This window comes from Zootoca vivipara, chromosome 8 (assembly GCF_965207765.1).
Source record: "Zootoca vivipara chromosome 8, rZooViv2.hap1.1, whole genome shotgun sequence".
NCBI lineage: Eukaryota > Metazoa > Chordata > Lepidosauria > Squamata > Lacertidae > Zootoca > Zootoca vivipara.
In genome coordinates this window covers 50,619,788-50,640,094 of record NC_142591.1, presented here as the reverse complement: position 1 = coordinate 50,640,094, position 20,307 = coordinate 50,619,788, and the positions used below count along the sequence as shown (strand labels likewise).

The window sequence follows — 20,307 nt, the reverse complement described above, 5'->3', positions numbered from 1 at the left end:
AATGTGAGGTCAGTATTGTTATCTCATCTTAGAATGTGGTATGGAATTCAGAGGATTATGTCTGTAAAGTGATTCAAGCGCTTGTAAATACTTATTGTTGTGTTTAGCCTTATCTGAATTCAGGTATAAATATGTCTACAAACATGACATGAAGGCTGGCAACATTAACCCCACTGTGTGGGAATCCTTTGCAGATGGACTGCAGTGCCTGGAGAGAAACAAAATAAAAAAATTCCTTCAGTAGCACCTTAAAGACCAACTAAGTTTTTATTTTGGTATGAGCTTTCGTGTGCATGCACACTTCTTCTGAAGAAGTGTGCATGCACACGAAAGCTCATACCAAAATAAAAACTTAGTTGGTCTTTAAGGTGCTACTGAAGGAATTTTTTTATTTTACTTCGATCCAGACCAACACGGCTACCTACCTGTAACCAGAACTATGGAGAGAAACAGACAGTCAAGTCATGTATCCACAGCTGTGACCAAGGAGAAATTACTACTGGGAGGAACGCAGAGAGAAGAAATGCCCTTCCCCAGCTGCGATAAAACAATCTCTCCTACAGCCACAGCAGGTGCTATATCTCACCAACAGTTTGACTTTACCCCTGAAGACACACTCTTTTACTGTCTCTCGAGACAAATTGGTGCCAACAATAGTCTTAAAAGGTAAAGGACCCCTGACAGGTAAGTCCAGTTGCAGATGACTCTGGGGTTGTGACGCTCATCTCGCTTTACAGGCCGAGGGAGCCGGCGTTTGTCCGCAGACAGTTTATCCGGGTCATGTGGCCAGCATGACTAAGCCACTTCTGGTGCAATGGAACACCAAAACCAGAGCAGTGCATGGAAACACCGTTTACCTTCCCTTCCCGCCGGAGCGGCACCTATTTATCTACTTGCACTTTGACATGCTTTCAAAATGCTAGGTTGGCAGGAGCTGGGACCGAGCAATGGGAGCTCACCCCGTCGCGGGGATTCTAACTGCCGGCCTTCTGATCAGCAAGCCCAAGAGGCTCAGTGGTTTAGACCACAGCGCCATAGTCTTACCTGAATTCAATTTCATTTGGTTTGCTACAATCCACTCTTCAACTTTGTCCAGACACTAAGCAATTTACAATACTGATAAATTAGAAAATAAATATTTGAGAGTGACAAATTAATTCCAACCCCTGATGAATGCCATCTAAAAGGGGCTGGAATGGGCAAAAGTGTCCCTCTGACAGTTGAGAGTCAGGAAGGACATTACACCTGCAAGGAATTGATCTCTTGGTGGCAGCAGAGGCCAAGACAATGCGTTCCAAGGGTGTGCTGTGGTCAGATCCAAACCTCATTCTCATTTCCCTGACATCAAACACATCCACAAATAGGGCCTTCTCTGACTTGTTTAGGCACCTGTCCGCCTACTCAATGGGTCCGGGTGGAGCAACTGCCCTAAGGTAAGCACATGACAAGCTTTCCTCTTTTGATGCATCCTCACTCAGGACAATGTGATAATGGTTAAGTGCTATCTGCCAGGAGTGGCTGCTTTCCATACCACCCCTTTGGGGGCGGCAGGAGAGGAAGAAAAGGAAGAGCTCTGCCATCAAGTGAAGTGTCTCTGCTGCTGCTGCTGCCACCGCCTCACCCTCCCTCTCCGAGACAGGTGAGACTCGTCTTCCCTTCCTCCTCGTTAGGATGCAACAAGTTGTCTCTGGGGGGGGGAGTTGACAGAGGGAGGGCAGCCATTCCTGGGTCCTTTCTCGGCTTCCCCTCCACCCCCATTACATGGGCAGCCTTTTCTGTTGCTTTTCGCCTCTTACTTCTCTCAGGACTTCCCATCTCCGTACCGGTTTTGGCGTTGTCTCAGTGATTCTGACTTGAGTCCTTGCGTTGTGCGGACGCCGTTAATATTTCCTGTGCTTTATGAATGTTGTAGGGGTTTCTTCAGGCGGCAATTCTTACAACACCATGTCAGATAGATATTGCAGGTGTGCAGCTGGGAAAGCACGGCTCCCCGTTTGCTGGAAGCCATCCAGAGAATTTATAGGAGAGACAAGATTGTTTGCTGGAAGCCATCCAGAGAATTTATAGGAGAGACAAGATTTGAGATGGTCTTTCCTGATTTACCTATCGGTCATCAATTTGCAGAAATGTCTCCCTGTGCACTGAGTTGCTGTTGTGTGTGTACTTGAGCATTTGTTTTTGTTTTTAAGTGTTTTGTGGGAGTGTCTTTTTTGTGGGATGTTCACTTGTCTGCTTGCTCTTTATTGCTGAAAGAAAGACATTGAATCATGATGAGTGTCCCCAAAGGACCAATAGCTCTTTTTGAAAAGCAGGTGGTTATTTCATCAAAAAGACATTTGTGACCCCATCTCTGTCAGGTACACAGATCTACTCAATGTATCCTGGTAAACCCACGCGAGTTAAAAGAATGAAGATGATCACCGAAGCGTTTTTAAAAGGGATCAGGTTTCCATCATTGAACTCAGTTTGCTGCTCTTGTCTTTGTCACTGTATTACACAAAAAGGGTGATGTTGGGACACAGCAAGAAAACCGAAGAGGGCCATGCATAAGTTGTTGTTGTTGTTTATTAGATTTATATACTTCCCTTCATCAAAAGATCTCAGGGAGGGTCACAAGATAAAGACTGGAACAAAGTCCCTCCTGTATAAAGAAAGCTATCTTAGATGGGCTTTGCATTTTACAACATTGAGAGCCTGTTTTCTACTACTGTAGAAGTGCTACATGGGAGATAAGCATCTGTTGCCATACATTGCACTTCATAGACTTTAAGAAGCACAGGGTAGGCAAGTATTACAAGTTCCCTAGTTGCTTCACTCCCAAACTTGATTGTTGTGTTTCACTTGGCAATGACAGCAGTCTGTATTCAACTTAAGAGTATTCTGGTCCAGAGCCGTCTCAAGCATTTCGGGTGCCCTGGCGCCGTGGTGCGGAGATCGCTCTGGCGCCCCTGCCCCGCCACGTTTCTTGCCACGGTAGGTGGGCGGGGGCAGTGTGCTGCACGGCTTCTGCATGGCGCCCACCTGCCGGCCCAGTGCCCTGGTGCCCCGCGCCACCCAGCCTACCCCTAGAGCCGGGCCTGTTCTGGTCTTTAGTGAAAATTGTCTGGAAATTCAAAATGACAATTACAAACACTTCTTTATAATATACTATGCAGATGTTTATATCCTTTAAAAAACTTGTTTTGTTTTCTTTTTAAACAGAATATGACAGGCCGGAATGAATCCTGTGGTGCAGACCAGATGCCCATGTCTTACTTGACTTGCCTTCTTTACACACTGGAAGGATGGACTGGAGTAGAACACTTGGACGAATATCTGAGTTACCTGGCCTACCTCAAATGGCTCTTTGCACCATTGCTTGTAGCATTTTTACTTCCTGCAATCATCCTCTTTCTCTTATATGTTAGCAGTTTTATTCTTCATATATACAAGTTACGGGCACCCCTAAAAGAGGTTTATACAAATGATTTTTGGGATGGTGCAATGCTAACAGTGACAACTATGTGGTCTGTTCATGGAAGAATATGGAATGGTAAGTACATTTTTCTTATGCAGATCATATAATCTAAATAGTCTTCAAGTATAAGGATACCAAATCCCATACTTGTTTTCAGAAGAACTTTCCAAAGCAGTTTTTCAGTAGCACTGCATAAACTACTGTGAAGTTCCTGTGTGGTGAGGAATGCATAGTGTGTGCATAGGAATGCATGGGTCAGGGGTAGGCAACCTAAGGCCCATGGGCCGGATGCGGCCCAATTGCCTTCTCAATCTGGCCCACAGATGGGCTGGGAATCAGTGTGTTTTTACATGAGTAGAATGTGTGCTTTTATTTAAAATGCATCTCTGGGTTATTTGTGGGACATAGGAATTCGTTCACCCCCCCAAAAAAATATATAGTCCGGCCCACCACATGGTCTGAGGGATGGTGGACCGGCCCATGGCTGGAAAAGGTTGCTGACCCCTGACATAGGCCTTTTCCTACAGGAAAGTTGAATTCTGTTGTGATTCATTCCTTTTAAACAAGAACTGCACCAATCTAAGAGGGCACATGAGATTCTCAAGATAATATAATAAACTATTTAGCTTGTACACTATAAATCTTGGACTACAATGCTTTTTAGACAAGCTTCTTGTTAGGGAGAAGTCTTGTAGAATGGACAATAACGGGAATGCAACAGTGGTTTCCTTCCTTCTTCCCAGCTGCCAGAAATCAAGGTGTTCCTGTGAACTTTCAAAGAAAACAGGAACTTCACGTAATCAACTCTGTCTACTTTTCTTCTGCTTCAGACTACCTTAACTATTGTTTCCCAGTCTGGTATGTCATACTTATCGTCTGTTACTTTCCTGTGCTGTACAGGCACTAATATTTAGCAACTGTATTCAGGTGACGTAGTTTGTCCTTGAAAGACAGATTTAGTCTGAGTGAATATTTAAATATATTTTGAATTTATATGCCCAATATGTCCTATTTACTAAAATAAGTAAATAGGATTTTTTTTTACAAAAGGTTCTAAAAGATACTGTGAAAGTCAATAATGAAACAATTAAAGGCTTTCTAGGCGAGGTTGCGAGACGACTTCCCTTCTTTTTCCTTGAATAATGTATGCGAATTGTAGCAAGTATAGTTTAGAAGAAAATGAATAGTATGAGATTGCCTCTGAGTCTGACTAATGGAATTGGTGGCAAAGTATAGTCAGAAGTCTCTTTGCTTGAAAAACTACATTATGGCCAGGAAAACCAGTTCTGTTGTTTCAAGCCTGCAGTACTATGTCTACTCAGAAGTAAGTCCCATTCAGTTCAGTGGGGCTTTACTCCTAGACAAATGGGATTCCAACCTCAGTCAGTATTTCTGCTCCTTCCCTTGTAAATGATAATGAATAGCCCCACACTCATTTCTGTTACAAACCTAAGCAGCCTAATTAATCCTTCAAATATCCCATAGCTCAGGGAAGGACAGACTTCAGGCTTGTGGGATCTACATTTTTTTTCTACTAAAACCCAAAGATCTATTAACCAGAGCCAAGTGCAAACAGACACCCGCACTTAGAATTAATAAATTCTGAACCCAGTGATTTTGAGCATCAGAACAAAACTGAACTCTTCAGTCCCTCCACACATTAATGCGTCACTTTCTGCTTCATTTCAGCACTATACAGTAATGTGGGTGTGGGTGTCATTGCTAAACAATTGGGGATTTGGGAATCCTTGCCAATCTACTTAAATTCCCCAGAATTCTGCTGGTAGATGTTGCTCCACAGTGTCCACTAATGCCCTAGCCTAGCCTAACCTAACCTGTCATATGGAGGAAAATAGTTAAATGAAGGAAAGTATGCAATTCGGGCAGGAAAGGGGAACCTGTAGCCCTCCAGCTGTGGTTGTACTTGCAACTTCTCTAAGCCCCAGCCAACATGGGCTGTGGGTGTGGATCATGGGGGTTGTAGTCAACATTTGAAGAGCCTGAACTTTTCTGTCCATGACATAGGCCATGATATAGAAATTTTCTGTATTTCTGTTCAAGCCAGCAAAGCCTGTTAGCCACAAACGGTGTGACCCAAATTCTAAAAAGTTGGTTGTTCAGGATTAGAGTAGCAAACTGCAAGAACCACCCACATGTGTTGCCTCTTGATTCACTGGAATCAAGAAGCGCATTAAGGCTAATGAGCAGTTTTTGCAATTGACTTGTTTAAGATTACATGTCATGTTTTCAGAAATGGGAAATACGTTGATACTTTTGAGACTGCAGATTTGCTTGTGCCATATTCTGCAAATATACTGAAATATTTAAATGTTACTTTAATTGTCCTTGAATCTTCCTGCCACAATTGACATCTTCTCCTGCCACACCAGTGTGGCAAGCCACACCATTTGAAAACCACTGACTTAAACCATCAGTCTAATAAGGCACCTATATATGCTTTTGCCAATATATTGGTCTACCATTTTATGTCATTCCCTTCCCCCATCCCAAGCTTCACAATTATGTGGATGTCCAGAGGAAAGAGCACAGAAAAACTAGTGGGGAAGATTGAAGAATGACTGTAGAAAGTCCAACAAGTTCAGCAAGTGTGTGATTATAGCAATTATCCACATTCATTTAGGGAAGTGGGGAGAAGCCCTCTTTATGGAAAAAAGGTATCTTACAACTTTTAAGAATTAGAATAAAAATAATTAATGGACTGAGTAGATATATACAAATATATCGGTATCTTGTGCCGTGGGTCTCAAGAGGGACAGACAATGCAGATTTAACAAAACTTTGAAGTACTATGAAATTAAAACCATTTGAGATAGAGGGGGGGGAATTTAAGAGGGTTTCAAATTTCATCAACATCCGAGACAGAGGGTGACATGACCTCATTGAAATGACGTGGAATGACCCTTTCCTTAAACTCAGGTTGATGACAATTCTTGGAAATTCTTAAGCATATCTATTTGGCTAAATAGTCAGGTGTTCACATGAATTTATCTTTACCTCTCTTACAGCCCACGGCTGGTCCAGCCATTAAGTGGAGTGAGACTGCTGCCTCAGGCAGCAGAAGCCCCCAAGGCTGTGTCCTTGTGGGCACACCTTCTGCCCCACTGCCTCCACCGCTGCCATTGACGCTGATTTCCAGTGAGATTTTGCTTCAAATTAGCACCATTGCTGGAGGCGCCAGGATGGCACTTCCTGTTTTGCCTTAAGCGAGTAAAATGGGACACTCCACCCCTGTTGCAACTTACCTATTTGATGAAACATAACTATTATTAGATTGTGGAACAATGAACTGAAGTTCAGGAAGCTCCCCTTTTCAGATCTTGCCTCAGGTGACTTGGTAAACAATTTTGAGTATAGCACAATAAACATAGAAAAATTTCTAAATATTTTTCTTTACCTTGCCTTAAAATGATTTTATTCCATTCTTCCTAAAGGAGCCCAGACCTGTACATTACATTAAAAATGTAAAAATGTAGTGTAGTTATAAACTTATAAAACTTATAAAATTATCAACATGGAAAGGCCGTGAAATAGCAGAACTACTAAATTCCATAGCCGATTTATGGCCCATATCCCCAGGTGAACATTTTAAAAATTGGTATCTGAATAGTGACAGTGTGGGGGACAACCACCTTTCCTTTGGGAGGGAGTTGCATGTTCAGGGTGCTGCCACTGAGAAGGCCACTGCCTTAGACTACCACCAATAAGCCAGGCCATTGGTTGTATCTTGGAACATAGGCCTGTAGGTATTGGGAGAGCACTCATTTAAGTACTTTGCTCCTAAGTCATCTGGGGCTTTGTACTCCAGTACCACACATTGAAATAGGCCCAGTAGCAACTTCTGCTTGGATCGCCACATAAGATGGCTGAAAATAACATCGCTCCGGCTATCATGGGGTATTTAGAGGCTGAGATGGGAGTAATCAGCCTCCTTAAATCTTCCCGGGGGGTACAAGACGCAGTCTCATCCACAGATGCCCACCAACCAGCCTCAACTTCGGAAGGAAGGAGGGGCTGGGGGCACTGGATGGAAGCCCCTGAGACAATATGGCTCTCCTGGATGCTGCTTTTGCGAGTAAATCAAGTTCCATTGCTGAAGATGAAAAATTGGATTTAAGTTTTGGACATGTTTCAGACAAGGAGGGAAGAATTTCTTTGCTAAACAGCCCTGGCCACTGAGAGAACTGAGGAAAGATTACACCAGAGATTACACCAGAGCCAGAGTGGTATGTTGGACGGAACGGAAGGGGGGGGGGCGAGACTTTTTATTGTTTATTGCCTTAATATTTTACCTAACACAACCCCCCTAGAAGCACCGTTTACAACATTTATCACAAGAGAGACTGGAAAGTTTGGAATTGATTGATATAATATGGTTTTGAAAATTAAACTGTGTGGAAATGAAAATATATACAATTAAGGCTTTTATTTTCTGATTTGCTTGGAAGACGATCAAAGATTCCCTAAATCATTGGCATAAAAGAAGCAGGTCTCATTAGCTGCTGAGTTTGTGGGATGTGACACAGTTTTAATTGGGGTCCGACATGTTGGAGTCAAGACCGGGTTACAGATAAAGTCAAAGGTGGAGGTGAGCCATAAATATGTCATTAGATGTGTGATTCCAGCTTTGATCTGGCATACTTCTCCTGGAAAGACTATATTAAGCAATCGGTTTTGAGAAACTTTTGAACAGAGGCTTCAATTTGATTTATTGGAACTACTAGAAGATGACAGAATTACTGGAAATGACTTTGATTATATTGAATAGAAATGCAGTATATTATAAGATGATCAGACCCTCCGAATCTGAAGCATGGAAAGTATTTTTAAAATGTTATAATTTGGCAGAATATTTGGATTAATTGATTAATTGATATTTGTATAATTTGGAATATGATTGGATGGTTAAAGTGGAAAATTTAATAAAAATGATTTTTTTTGAAAAAAATAGGCCCAGTGGCATGCGTCAGCCAGTGCAGAGTTCTGAGGATTGGAATCACTTGAATCCCACCTGGCTTCCCCTTTTAGGAGCCTGGCAACCACATTTTGCACTAACTGCAGCTTCCAGACTATAGTCAAGGGTAGCCCCACATACATTGCAGTAACCAGTCATGAGGTTACCGGAGCGTGGATTACTGAGACCTGCTGTCCAAGTCCAGGAATTGCTATAGCTGGTGAGGAGTAACTATTCCCACTGAGGCTACTTGTACTTCGAGTGACAGCTTTGAAATCTTGGAGAGCTCCCAAGCCATGTACCTTTTTTCAGGTACAGTGCAACCCCATTCAGAACAGAACAGTCTCTCCAATTTGGAAACTCTAATTGTGAGCAGGTGGTTCTTAAAGATTAGTGTCTACAGCTCTAGGTCCTCTTTGCAACAGCAACAACAAAGGTGGTTATTTCCCCACTTTGCATGGGTACTTCATGTGCCCATGAAGTAGTCAGTGAAATCTTTTGAGTCAGATGGGACATATTCCTTATCAAGAGAATTCCTTTTGAAGGTAGAGCACTGTTGTAAGCGGATTGTCTCCACAGATTTTCATATATGTGCTTTCATGGGGTGGAGCCAATTGTATTGGAATGATCAGATATGTTTTCAATTGCCCACTCTACTTGCAAAAAAATGTTTCTCAGGAGCGAGGCAGAGATGAAATGAGACTCTTAATATTTGATAATGGAACAGCAGCAATGATCTGAAAAGGACAAAAGTCATTGCAATTTTGGCAGGACACTATAATTCCTCTACAGAACAGGACTTTATTGATACTGACTGCATTTATCAAAGAGTGCACAAGTATGTTGAGGAGTAACTAAACAATATTATGGGATTTAGCATATGCTGGTGGAGAAACTGAGATGAACCCCGATTCTATATGTTGCTTAATCTTTGTGTCCCATGGTAACCATATAACCCAGATTAGAAGCTCTTACTATTTTTCATTGACAGAAGCTAGTGCAATACAAGATACCATTTTTAAGAGTAATGCAACTTCTGTCTAAAGTAACAAAAGAGAAGTCAGTAGTTACCTAATTGGCAGACAATTCAGTCATTTATGAGGGCATTAAAAAGTAGTTCAAAAGAGGCTTTCTTTCCAGTAAAGTGCTCAATCCTTCATATTGAATGGCCAGTTGTGATGTGGCCTTTGCTTGCCTGTCATTTGCAGGTGTAGTTTGCACTACAATTCTGGTGCTTCTTTGAGTAAGCTTTTGCAATGCAAAGTTGATATCAAATGTTAACCTTCCCTTCTCTTCTTAACAGGCTATGAGTTGCATGGCCTAGAAAAAATACCTGATGGCCCAGCCCTATTTGTTTTTTATCACGGAGCAACACCTGTAGACTTTTTCTACTTCGTGTGTGCTGTTCTTGCTAAGAAGAAAAAATATATCCATGTAGTTGCTGATCACTTTGTCAATTTATTACCAGGTAAAAACTGTGAAATGTGATTATGATGCTTGTAGCTCTGTTAAGAGTACTAACTGGACATCTGAAGACATGTGTTATGGACAGGATTTATTTGTTTGTGCACACAGGTGCATTCATACATAAATTCAGTGAGCAAATGTGCAGTTTGTAGAGTTGTAGAACAACAACTCAAAATGCAGAAATGAACATTGGCTGTGTTTGTATGTCATTTCCCCCCTCCCTTACCTTTATATCCTACCTTTCTTCTACCCTGGTGCCCAAGGTGGTATACATATGATTCCCAGGCAGTTCTGCATTGAGATTCTGACCACGCCTTGGCTCTGCTTACCTGTAACAATGTGGTAGCCCCATGTGACTTCAGATCGCAGATCGCCGACCTGGGATCCATAGCTTACCACGACACATGAACACACTCCCTGAGAATGTTCTTAAATTGTGGCTTCTGCATTGCAAATATGAAATTTGACTTACTTTATTATGATTTGCCTACTGGACTGAGTTCTGTCTTCAGTGGTGAAAATTGGTAACAATGATCTGAAAAGGGATTGACTGTACCTTTTCTAGTTGTAGCCCTTTGAAGATGGGAACAGTATATTTCATGACTTTTAAAAATATATCCTATATTTAAAAATAAATAACCATTCCTGAGGAATGGTTAGAAAATAAGGTGTTTCTTATTCATGGTTGCAGCCCCATACAGATGTAACACTAAACAATGGTTAGCATTTGCCATAGCTTGTTTCCTTTACCCTTTGCTAAAATTCCCAAATGTGCCATGAAATATATCTTGCTGTGTTAAGCCATTGCCCTTAGGTGAGAGTGGTGGGAAGACACTGTTAAACTAAATAAAATTTAATGTGACTAAATAAATGGAAAGGTCACTTGCCAAATTATTAATTATACTGAGAATTCTGTCTGATCACACCAAACTCTATGAAGCTTTAAAATTTATAGAGTCTATAAAACAATTCACAAGTTTTATGAAGTAGAATGTGTCTAATCTTCAAAACACTAACTTTTCTAGAGTGATAATAGTAATGGTGTGTTGTTGCTGTATTAGTACCATGTAAGCCCTGCAGCGGGACACGGGTAGCGCTGTGGGTTAAACTACTGAGCCTAGGGCTTGCCGATCAGAAGGTCAGCGGTTTGAATCCCCACAACAGGGTGAGCTCCTGTTGCTTGGTCCCAGCTCCTGCCAACCTAGCAGTTTGAAAGCACTTCAAAGTGCAAGTAGATAAATAGGTACCGCTCCAAGCGGGAAGGTAAACGGCATTTCCGTGTGCTGCTCTGGTTCACCAGAAGCGTCTTTGTCATGCTGGCCACGTGACCTGGAAGCTGTACGCCAGCTCCCTTGGCCAATAACACGAGATGAGTGCTGCAACCCCAGAGTCGGTCACAACTGGTCAGGGGTCAGGGGTCCCTTTACCTTTTAAGCCCTGCAGCACTAAACTTGAATTGGCACAAATGCACCTGATGTGTGGAAATTAGGTAACAAACTTTGTCCTAGAGAAAAACAATGAGTCAATAGTTGTTTAAAATTATCACTAGTTTTTGTTTTGAAAGTAAACGTTTTAATTAAGCCCAATATTGATGCAGGAGGATGTGAACAAGCGGTGGGTGCTGAACTGCATTTAGGTGTATAAAATCCAATTCTTTCATGGTTTTGTTCAATATTTCCATTTTTCTTTTTTGCCTACTGTTTATTCTGGATTTCTCACATGAACTCTCTGTTTCTTAACTCTTTGCAGGTTTCAAAATCATACTTGATGTGTTTAGAACTGTGCCTGGATCACAGGAGGAATGTACAAAAGCATTAAAGAACGGACACGCATTGGCCATTGCACCAGGAGGAGTCCGGGAAGCCCTGTTTAGTAATGAATCCTACACCGTGCTATGGGGAAATCGTAAAGGATTTGCTCAAGTGGCTATCAATGCAAAAGTGGTGAGTGTTTTCTGAGCATAAATGCAGAATAACACTGCAGGCATCTTAACAAAACCAGCACTATAAATGTTGGAATCTTTCTAAATGTAAAATCAACAAAGTAAAGACAGATGATTTGCTTGCTCATGTTCTTCATCCAGAGAGAACTATACAAGAAGCGGAGACAAGCAAGCAGAAATTGAAACAAAATGGATGCACTTAATGTCTCTTCAAAAAATGTCTGTATGGAAGCCTATCACATACATTGAGAATCTATATAAAAATGTTTCCATTTGTCCAAGTTGATCAGATCTTACGTATTCCAAAGTAGTTGTATAAATGGTATAGTATTGTGTTAGTGCTCTGGTTCTTCTGTGTAACACTGTAATAAATGCCAACAAAACCATCAAAACCATTAATTTCCTGGAAATTACAGAACATCAATTATTATTCACTAATGTGAATAAATGAATGTGTTATATGCAAGGCTTTTACTGGAGATTTCTTAATACGTTATGTGGCTTTCAGATGTTTCGTCTGATTGACTATCATACAGTCTGAGGGCTTGATCCATCTTTTTTTGGAGGGGGGCTGTCCTAGTACACACACACAAAAAAGCTTTACTTGTATCAGTCTTTTCATTCTGAGAATTAATTTCATTTGCCCTTAATTGTTTTAAATAAATAGAAGGCAAAGTCTGTTTTTTCAAATTGCATTGAGGATGAAATTAAGGATCATATGGAAAAAATAATGTTCTTGAACAGGAACAGCTCACATAGAATGCTGAGAATGACCATATTGATAAGATAAGATATTGATTGTGATCCTATATACCTAAATTATTAGCATTGCAATTGTTTCTGTTAGAATGTGCGGCTATGAAACACAAGCATTTGGGTGAAACGGATTCCTGTTCTAGTTGTGAGCAGAGTGGTTTGGTTTTCCTTTGAAAGTACAGATTTACCTAGAAGGTTTTTCTTACTCCAAAGGAAATTCTTTCTTTCTCTCCAGAATCACATTCTAAGTTTATAGGTGTAAATAGGGGATTTATATTATGCTGTGGGTATAAACTCAATTTTGTGATAGAGACCCAGGTTCAAATGCCCATTCCCATATGAATCTCATTGAGTAATCTGTTTCACTGGACAGCTGTGAAGAGAGTAAGTGAGAAAAATTGCACTAAGCTCCTTGGAGCAAGCATAAGATATAAATGTAATTAATGAATGGTTTAGCATGGTTCTCTCGGCTTGCTAATCATTTAATTAATCCTATAATGATACAAAGTACCATAATCGTTAGTGAGTAATCACTGAGGAATGCACTCTGTTATTTGGGATGCAACGCCTTGAGTGTGAGACAGAAACTGCTAACACATGCCCTTCATCTTTACAGCCCATCATTCCCTTATTCACACAAAATGTTCGGGAAAACATTCGAACACTTGGTGGATTTAGTAAGCAACTTCAATTTTTTTGGTTTTTATATTATGATTTCAGTTGTTACATTTATTGCTTGAACCTTTGGCTTGCTATCTTTGGTGCATATAGGGGTAAGATTTTCTTTTTTGAACGATGTGGTTGACACTTTAATCATTAAGTGCTGTAAAGTGAATATGTTTTTGTAATCCAAAACATCTGGAGGGATTTGGCTGCCTTATGCTAACTCAAGCTCTACAAATCCACAAGTGTAAGTTGTCCTTTTGGAATTATTAGCAAAGTTTTAATACCTAGATATATATATATATATTGTTCTGTGTAGCAAGGTGTTCCAGACTGGTTCCATTTTTTCTTAAATTGCCTATTACATCCCCCCCCCAAGCCTTTGACATTCCATTTTGTAAGAAAGAGACACAGAGAAAAAGTGTAATGCACAACCACTACAAAACAGAACAGAAGGCTCTGTTGCCTTTCTGTCCCCAGATCCTTTTTGTTACTTTCCTTTCTATTGCTTTCTGCCTCCACCCTATTCATACTCAGTCCTCTCATACGTCTGCTTCTCTAACCATCCTTTAGGCAGCCACCCTGCATCTGTTTATCCCATACTTTAGTTTCCATACTCCATAAGGCATCTTTCTGCTCTGCTTTCTAGTCTTCAGCATCCCTGTGCCTGCTTCCTGCCTTCTCTTTTTCCTAGGCACTAGAGTCGTCCCCCCGCCCCCTGCAAACCAGGGTCTTTAAAAAATAAATGGAGGTCACTATTGTAGCAAGTAAATCTTAAATCTTATATGTATAATCTTGCATGTATAATCAAAGATAAAGAAGGCAGACTAAAACTCATTTAAGGGTCTTCCTAAAAGGGGAGGGGGTAATTTGCTGCAGTTCTCACACTTGTTTAGATATAAGTTCTCTCCCTCTTATGACAATAGCACATTGATTGACTATGGTCCTATGAAGACCTAAAGAAAGGCCAAGCAGATAATCTATTTATCACAGCACATGCCCCCTGTCTCATAACGCAGGTCTTTAAGAAAGCAGCACTATGTTTCTAGAACAATGACTCTTTCCTCCAAAGCAACTTTTGGAATCTCTTTCTTTTACTATGCTACACTAGGGAAGAGAGGTCAGGGCCATCTCAATGATATCTGGAGCCCTGCCACCGTGGTTCAAAAATCCCTCTGGTGCTCCCCCCATTCAAAGATCCCTCCGGCGCACGCGCACACACACACTCCATTTCACCTTTTTATAGCGGGGAAGAGGTGGAGGCTCCGGGGCTCGCCCTCAGCGGCCGGCCGCCTCCTGGCAGCCCTCACGCGCTGCAAGGGTTTGGCGAAGCGCGTGCACGTCGTGGTGGGCCTTGGCGCTTCAGCAGCTCCTGCCGCCATGCCCTGAGGGCCCCTCCGGGCAGGCAGCACTCTGATGGGACGGAGGCTCCAGACGCCACTCGGTATGGCGGAGGCGGGCAAGGGCAGCAAGCTGATGCGAGGAGGTGCCACGTCCGGTCTCCGCCGAGCGGCTGCTGCAGGCGCAGCGTGGTGCCCCCTGGCGGCCCGGTGCCCTGGCGCATTGCGCCACCCAGCCTTGCCTTAGGGCCGGCCCTGAGAGAGGTTATATAGGACCCAGGTGGCGCTGTGGTTAAACCACTGAGCCTAGGGCTTGCTGATCAGAAGGTCGGCGGTTCGAATCCTTGTGACGGGGTGAGCTCCCGTTGCTTGGTCCCAGCTCCTGCCAACCTAGCAGTTCGAAAGCACGTCAAAATGCAAGTAGATAAATAGGAACCGCTACAGTGGGAAGGTAAACGGTGTTTCCATGTGCTGCTCTGGTTTGCCAGAAGCGGCTTTGTCATGCTGGCCACATGACCTGGAAGCTATACGCCGGCTCCCTCGGCCAATAATGCGAGATGAGCGCGCAACCCCAGAGTCGGTCACGACTGGACCTAATGGTCAGGGGTCCCTTTACCTTTACCTTTAATCTTTTAAAATAGCTTCCCACCTTGCAATTTTAAGGCTTCATTCATGCTTACCACTAAGCTATAGTCTTGGACTCGTGCACTTCTCTTTTTCTCCTCAGCCATGCAGAAGAGGAGATCATAAGTTTTTGCTTCTGTTTTCAAGTAACTGTAGTTATTCAGTATGTTGATTGTTGAACCAAGAACTGTGGTTAGTGTTAACTATACAGCAGTTGAGGAAATGCAATAGGATTTCCTAAACCAGAATTAATACCAACAGTTTGTCCAGATTCATATATTACTGGTTGGTGGAAAATGGAAGCAAAAGCTTGTGATTGGTGGTGGGGGTAACATTACATGCAAACACAACCTACAGCTTGGAGGTATTTCAGCAATTATTTCCTCTCTCTCATGACTTCTTGCTTAGAATGCATAATCTGTACAACTAGCTCAGGATTGGATATACATATTCCAGAACTGTGTAACTTTTAGCTTGCATCAGTAATTTATGAGGCATTAATGCACACACGTGACTTGAAAGCCATTGCCTCCAAGATACCTTTAAAGAGTTGCATGATTTGGGCAACAGAACTTTATTTTACCTGCTATTCTCTTAAATATGTCTCCCCCCCCCACTTCTTTTTAATGAACCAGAACTATTTAGATGGATGTATGAGAAAACTCGCTTGCCACTAGTCCCATTGTATGGAAACCTCCCAGTCAAACTACGCACATATGTTGGAGATCCTATTCCATATGACCCAAATGTAACTGCTGCAGAACTGGCAGAAAAAGTAAGTTTTTGTTTTCATAATGCTGAAGTAGCAAAGTTACCTAATCCTAATCATATTCCTAAATAATTGTAGTGTGATATTCTTATGTTCTGAATACAGTTATGGAAACATCCCAAATAGCCATGGGATGAAGCTGGTTAATTTCATTGAATTTTGGGTGAACTGCCAAGATTGCCCAACGGTGCGCTAAATCAGTGGAGAACATTTGTGGAGGTTGTGATTTGAGAATGGGGATGGGAAAAGGTGAATATGACCTGGCTGAGATAAAGATGCAAAGAACTAAAGAAACAAGAAAGTGCAAGGACAGTAGAATAAGGAATAATGAGAGGTGGGGGAAGAGTGACACACATCTCCTTTTGAAGATAGAACTTACAAGCTTTGAAATACATTTGATGAAACATATCCAACTTGAATCCTGCTATGCTGGATTTCACAGCCAGAAATTTCTCTTACTCCAATCTTGGCCATGATGCTAGAGTGTATTGTAACTTGTCAGCTTCAGGTTTTTCTGGGTGATTGAACCTGGTATTAGGCTGGGTTAAGGAAGAGGACCAAGTTTACGTTGCCACACATCTCTCTCTCTCTCTCTCTCTCTCTCTCTCTCTCTCTCTCTATATATATATATATATATATATAAATGTAAAAATCTTGAAAGTGTCGGCTGAACTTTTCTCCGTAACCGCTTGACCGACCGTCCTGAAATTTTGACACAATGATCCAGGCCACTCCCCGAGCGTTGTTTGAAAAGAAAATCCCTCAAATTTCACACCTGGGCAGGTAGACACCTGCTTTTCCACAAAGTAAAACAGCGCCCTCATGTGGCGTTATTCCCTCAGCGCCTCCTCCTACACCCCCTCCCTTCCTGTGAAATCTACGCCACACACACACCAAATAATGATGTCATCAACCAAGCAACTGAGACCACCAAGGCGGCCATTACCAGACAACCCACAGAGTCAGGCCAGGGCCAAGGAATGGAGATACAGGGCAGAGGCCTCGGGTCACATTTAAATACTAGCCCAAGCCAAGGCCTCGCCTCTACTTTACAGCCTAAAGACTAGGCCTCGGCTCCATTTTACAGACTAGGCCTCAGCTCTACAGCCCTTTAAATACTATCCCAAATGGAGTCCTGGGTGGGAGGTGGGGGGAGGAGGAGCCCAAATAGGTCATGGGCTGACGTAGGGTGGGGGGAGCAACTGTCCAACAACCACCAAAACAGTCATTCCACCCCCAAAGCCCAAGCCCAAAGCCTCTCCCGGCGGCTGCATTAATAAACGCCTGGCAGCATTAGGCAGTCGTTCATCATTTCTCCTAACACACACTTGGGAGCACAGCAAGGGGTTTTCGCTTTATAATTTAGTGGGCGTTGTGTCACATGTGAGGCTCCGGCGGCCATTTTAAGTAAGGGCAGTCGTGCCCCTTTTAACCTAGGCATTATATACTACGACTGATTGCAAGCCTCTGCGTCTTTTTTTTAAATAAAAAAAACAACCATGCACTTTCTCTCCCCAGTTTAAGTCCTCAGATATTTGCAGTGGCCAATCCCCCCCCCCCAATTTACAATCCCCTACCTTGCCACTTCCTGGGTTTTTTATGGAACTGAACAACTCGGGTGCTTCAGAACGCGCCTTCTGTTGCCAGACCCTTGCAGGGACAGACAGAGGCCCAGGCCAGGTAGATAATGTGGCCCTGTTTTTAACCCTTTTGTAACTTTTTTCATTTTACTGATTGTGAATATGCTGACCGAGGCCCCCTTTAGATTCGGAGGCCTGCGCCAAGTGGCCCATATGGCCCCCCTCCTTCTGTCTGGGCGTTTCTGTTGCTACAGGACTGTGGGGCTTCGCTATTTGACACACACACACACACACACACACACACACACACACACCGGTCAGGATTTTTAAAGTAGTTCTCTGGGTCCCAGGGCGCACCATCACCCCCGATCCTTAAAGAAATGTTCACGATGTGTGCTCAGGGGCCAATGTATGGAGATACAGGGGGGAGGGGACAACAGAGGGCTCAGACAAAAGTAAATACTGGGAAATGGAACTCAGAAACTGACAGTTCCTTCTCCAAGGGTGGGGGCCAATGTAGGAAGATACCGGGGGTAGGGGCCAACACTCCCCAGGGACAACAGAGGGCTCAGACAAAAATGCATGCTGAGAAATAGAACCCAGAACCTAACAGTTCCTTCTCCAAGGGTGGGGGCCAAGGTATGGAGATACATGGGGGAGGGGCCAACACTCCCCAGGGACAACAGAGGAAAGGGTACCCTACCAAAACAAAGGGATGAGCCGGGGTGGAGGGAGGAGGGGCAGGATATGTCATGGATCAGGACAGGGTGGGGGGGATCACAGGAAAGAACCACAGCAACAAGTGGCCGGGTCAGCTAGTAGGGGATATTATTAGAGAACAAACATTAGACATCCTGTGGGTTTATGGAGCTACTTACATATTTGAGCTTCGTTGCATATTTTAGGTCTGGGCACCATGTTAACTATTTAGCTTTGTCAACTATATGCTATAAATCATTGGATAGAAAGCATCAGAATTCTAACTTCAACCCACCTGACAGTTGCTAACACTTCGTACTCCATTTTGTGCGTTTGCATCTCACACTTTCACATTTTGAAATTAAACTGCTGGTATCTTGGGTAGTATTGCTACTAAAAGGGCCAAATCCTGGTTTTAATTTTAATCTGTGACTGATGGAAAGCTGTTATAATAATGAGCTATTTTCTTTTTGACCTTATAGGCAAAAAATGCGTTACAATGTTTAATAGAGAAACATCAGAAAATACCAGGAAATGTATTTAGAGCATTGATGGAACGATTTGAAACACAGAAAAAAGAAGACTAGTGTATTTTTTGATTCACAAATAGTTGCAAAATATTTTTAAATTATGTTTATGATGTGATGTAATATTTGAGAAGAATGCAATTGTATTTTACTTTCTTTAGAATTGTACAGTTTTACAGAAAAACCAGTTATTTCCCCCAAAGATCCTTGTTAAATCTGGGACTTGGGAATCTTACGCTTTAGGTACCAACACAACAATTTGATATACCGTATTTTTAAAGCACAGTTGTACCTTGAAATAAGCTATAAAATGGCTTTCTTGGTTTCTTGAAAATATTTGGAATTTCCTGCTGTCATTTTAGCCAGATTCATAAAAAGATCGAAATTCCAAATTGAGCTGTTGGAGAATAATGTTAAATTATTGTCGAAAATGTATAATTTGCTGCTTGATTGGTACACAATGGATGAGACAATAAAGGAATGTATGATAAAATGGGCTATAGATCTGGGATACAATATAGAGTTTGATAAATGGACAAAATTGTGGAAGGAAAACCTTAGATTTACAGCATGCATAACTTTAAAAGAGAACGTATTAAACGTATTAAACGTATTAAAAATGGTACACCAGCAAAGCTGGCTAAAATGTACAGGAAAAAAGATAAAGCTTGCTGGAAATGTAAGTTAGCAGAAGGCCATTTCTACCACATGTGGCGGATGTGTGACAAAGTCAAAAGTTTCTGGGAACAAGTCTATAATGATTTTAAAAAATTATTTAAATACATGTTCCCAAAAAACCCCGAGGCCTTTCTGTTAGGGCTGATGGGAAATGAAATTCGGAAAATAGATCAAAGACTGTTCATGCACGCCACAGTGGCAGCGAGAGTCCTATTAGCCCAGAGGTGGAAGACGACAGAAATACCTACAATTGCGGAATGGCGAGTGAAAATGCTGGAATATTTGGAACTGGCGAACCTGACCGGCAGAATCCGGGACCAGGAGGATACAAAATTCAGTGAAGAATGGAGTAAATTTCGGGAGTACGCTAAGGAGAATTACAAAAATTTAAAGACTCTGGCGGGCATAAGTTAGAACCTACAAAGTTGATGTTTCTAAGATATGTTTTCGGTTAAATATTTAATTTGTCTGGGTTGTGACGTGTTTTTTCAAAATGCGCGTATCAAAAGGAATTATACCTCTTACCAAAGGGGGGAGGGAAGTCCGAACCTGAAAGAAACTGACAAATGTATAATGTTGAAGCTATCAAGCTGTTGTAAAAAGTTTAATGAAAAATCAATAAAAATTCATTATAATAGGAAAAAATATATATTTGGAATTTCCATACAAATTTTATTTAAATGGAAGGTAACATTAGGATGTATTTGAACATTACAGCTGTGTCCATTTCATGTCTCTTGTGGTATAACAGAGATTCTCCAATCATGATAAAGCCCTGAATTATATTTATTAACATTTGTGAAATAAAGATGATGCTATTGTTGTCAAACTAA

General features: G+C 41.9%; 1 protein-coding gene across 2 annotated transcripts; it reads left to right on the top strand.

The window, feature by feature from the left end:
- The first annotated feature begins 1,471 nt into the window (after positions 1-1,471).
- LOC118090328 (DGAT1/2-independent enzyme synthesizing storage lipids) lies at positions 1,472-20,307 on the top strand. 2 transcript variants are annotated; one of them, XM_035125942.3, is made up of 7 exons: positions 1,472-1,639; positions 3,202-3,532; positions 9,733-9,897; positions 11,646-11,839; positions 13,211-13,271; positions 15,857-15,996; positions 18,752-20,307. In XM_035125942.3, exons 2-7 carry the CDS (start codon positions 3,205-3,207, stop codon positions 18,854-18,856), a joined length of 993 nt encoding a protein of 330 aa, XP_034981833.2. In that variant the 5' UTR covers positions 1,472-1,639; positions 3,202-3,204; the 3' UTR covers positions 18,857-20,307. The 2 variants fall into 2 exon arrangements, with proteins under 2 accessions (XP_034981833.2, XP_088531622.1); XM_088675496.1 differs by lacking the exons at positions 1,472-1,639; positions 9,733-9,897 and adding an exon at positions 2,833-2,973.

Excerpts from the sequence above, each read along its gene's own strand:
- LOC118090328 (XM_035125942.3), top strand. The coding sequence starts at position 3,205 with ATGACAGGCCGGAATGAATCCTGTGGTGCAGACCAGATGCCCATGTCT. Across the intron at positions 3,533-9,732 it reads TCATGGAAGAATATGGAATG|GCTATGAGTTGCATGGCCTA; the intron begins GTAAGTACATTT and ends TCTTCTTAACAG. Across the intron at positions 13,272-15,856 it reads TCGAACACTTGGTGGATTTA|AACTATTTAGATGGATGTAT; the intron begins GTAAGCAACTTC and ends TTAATGAACCAG.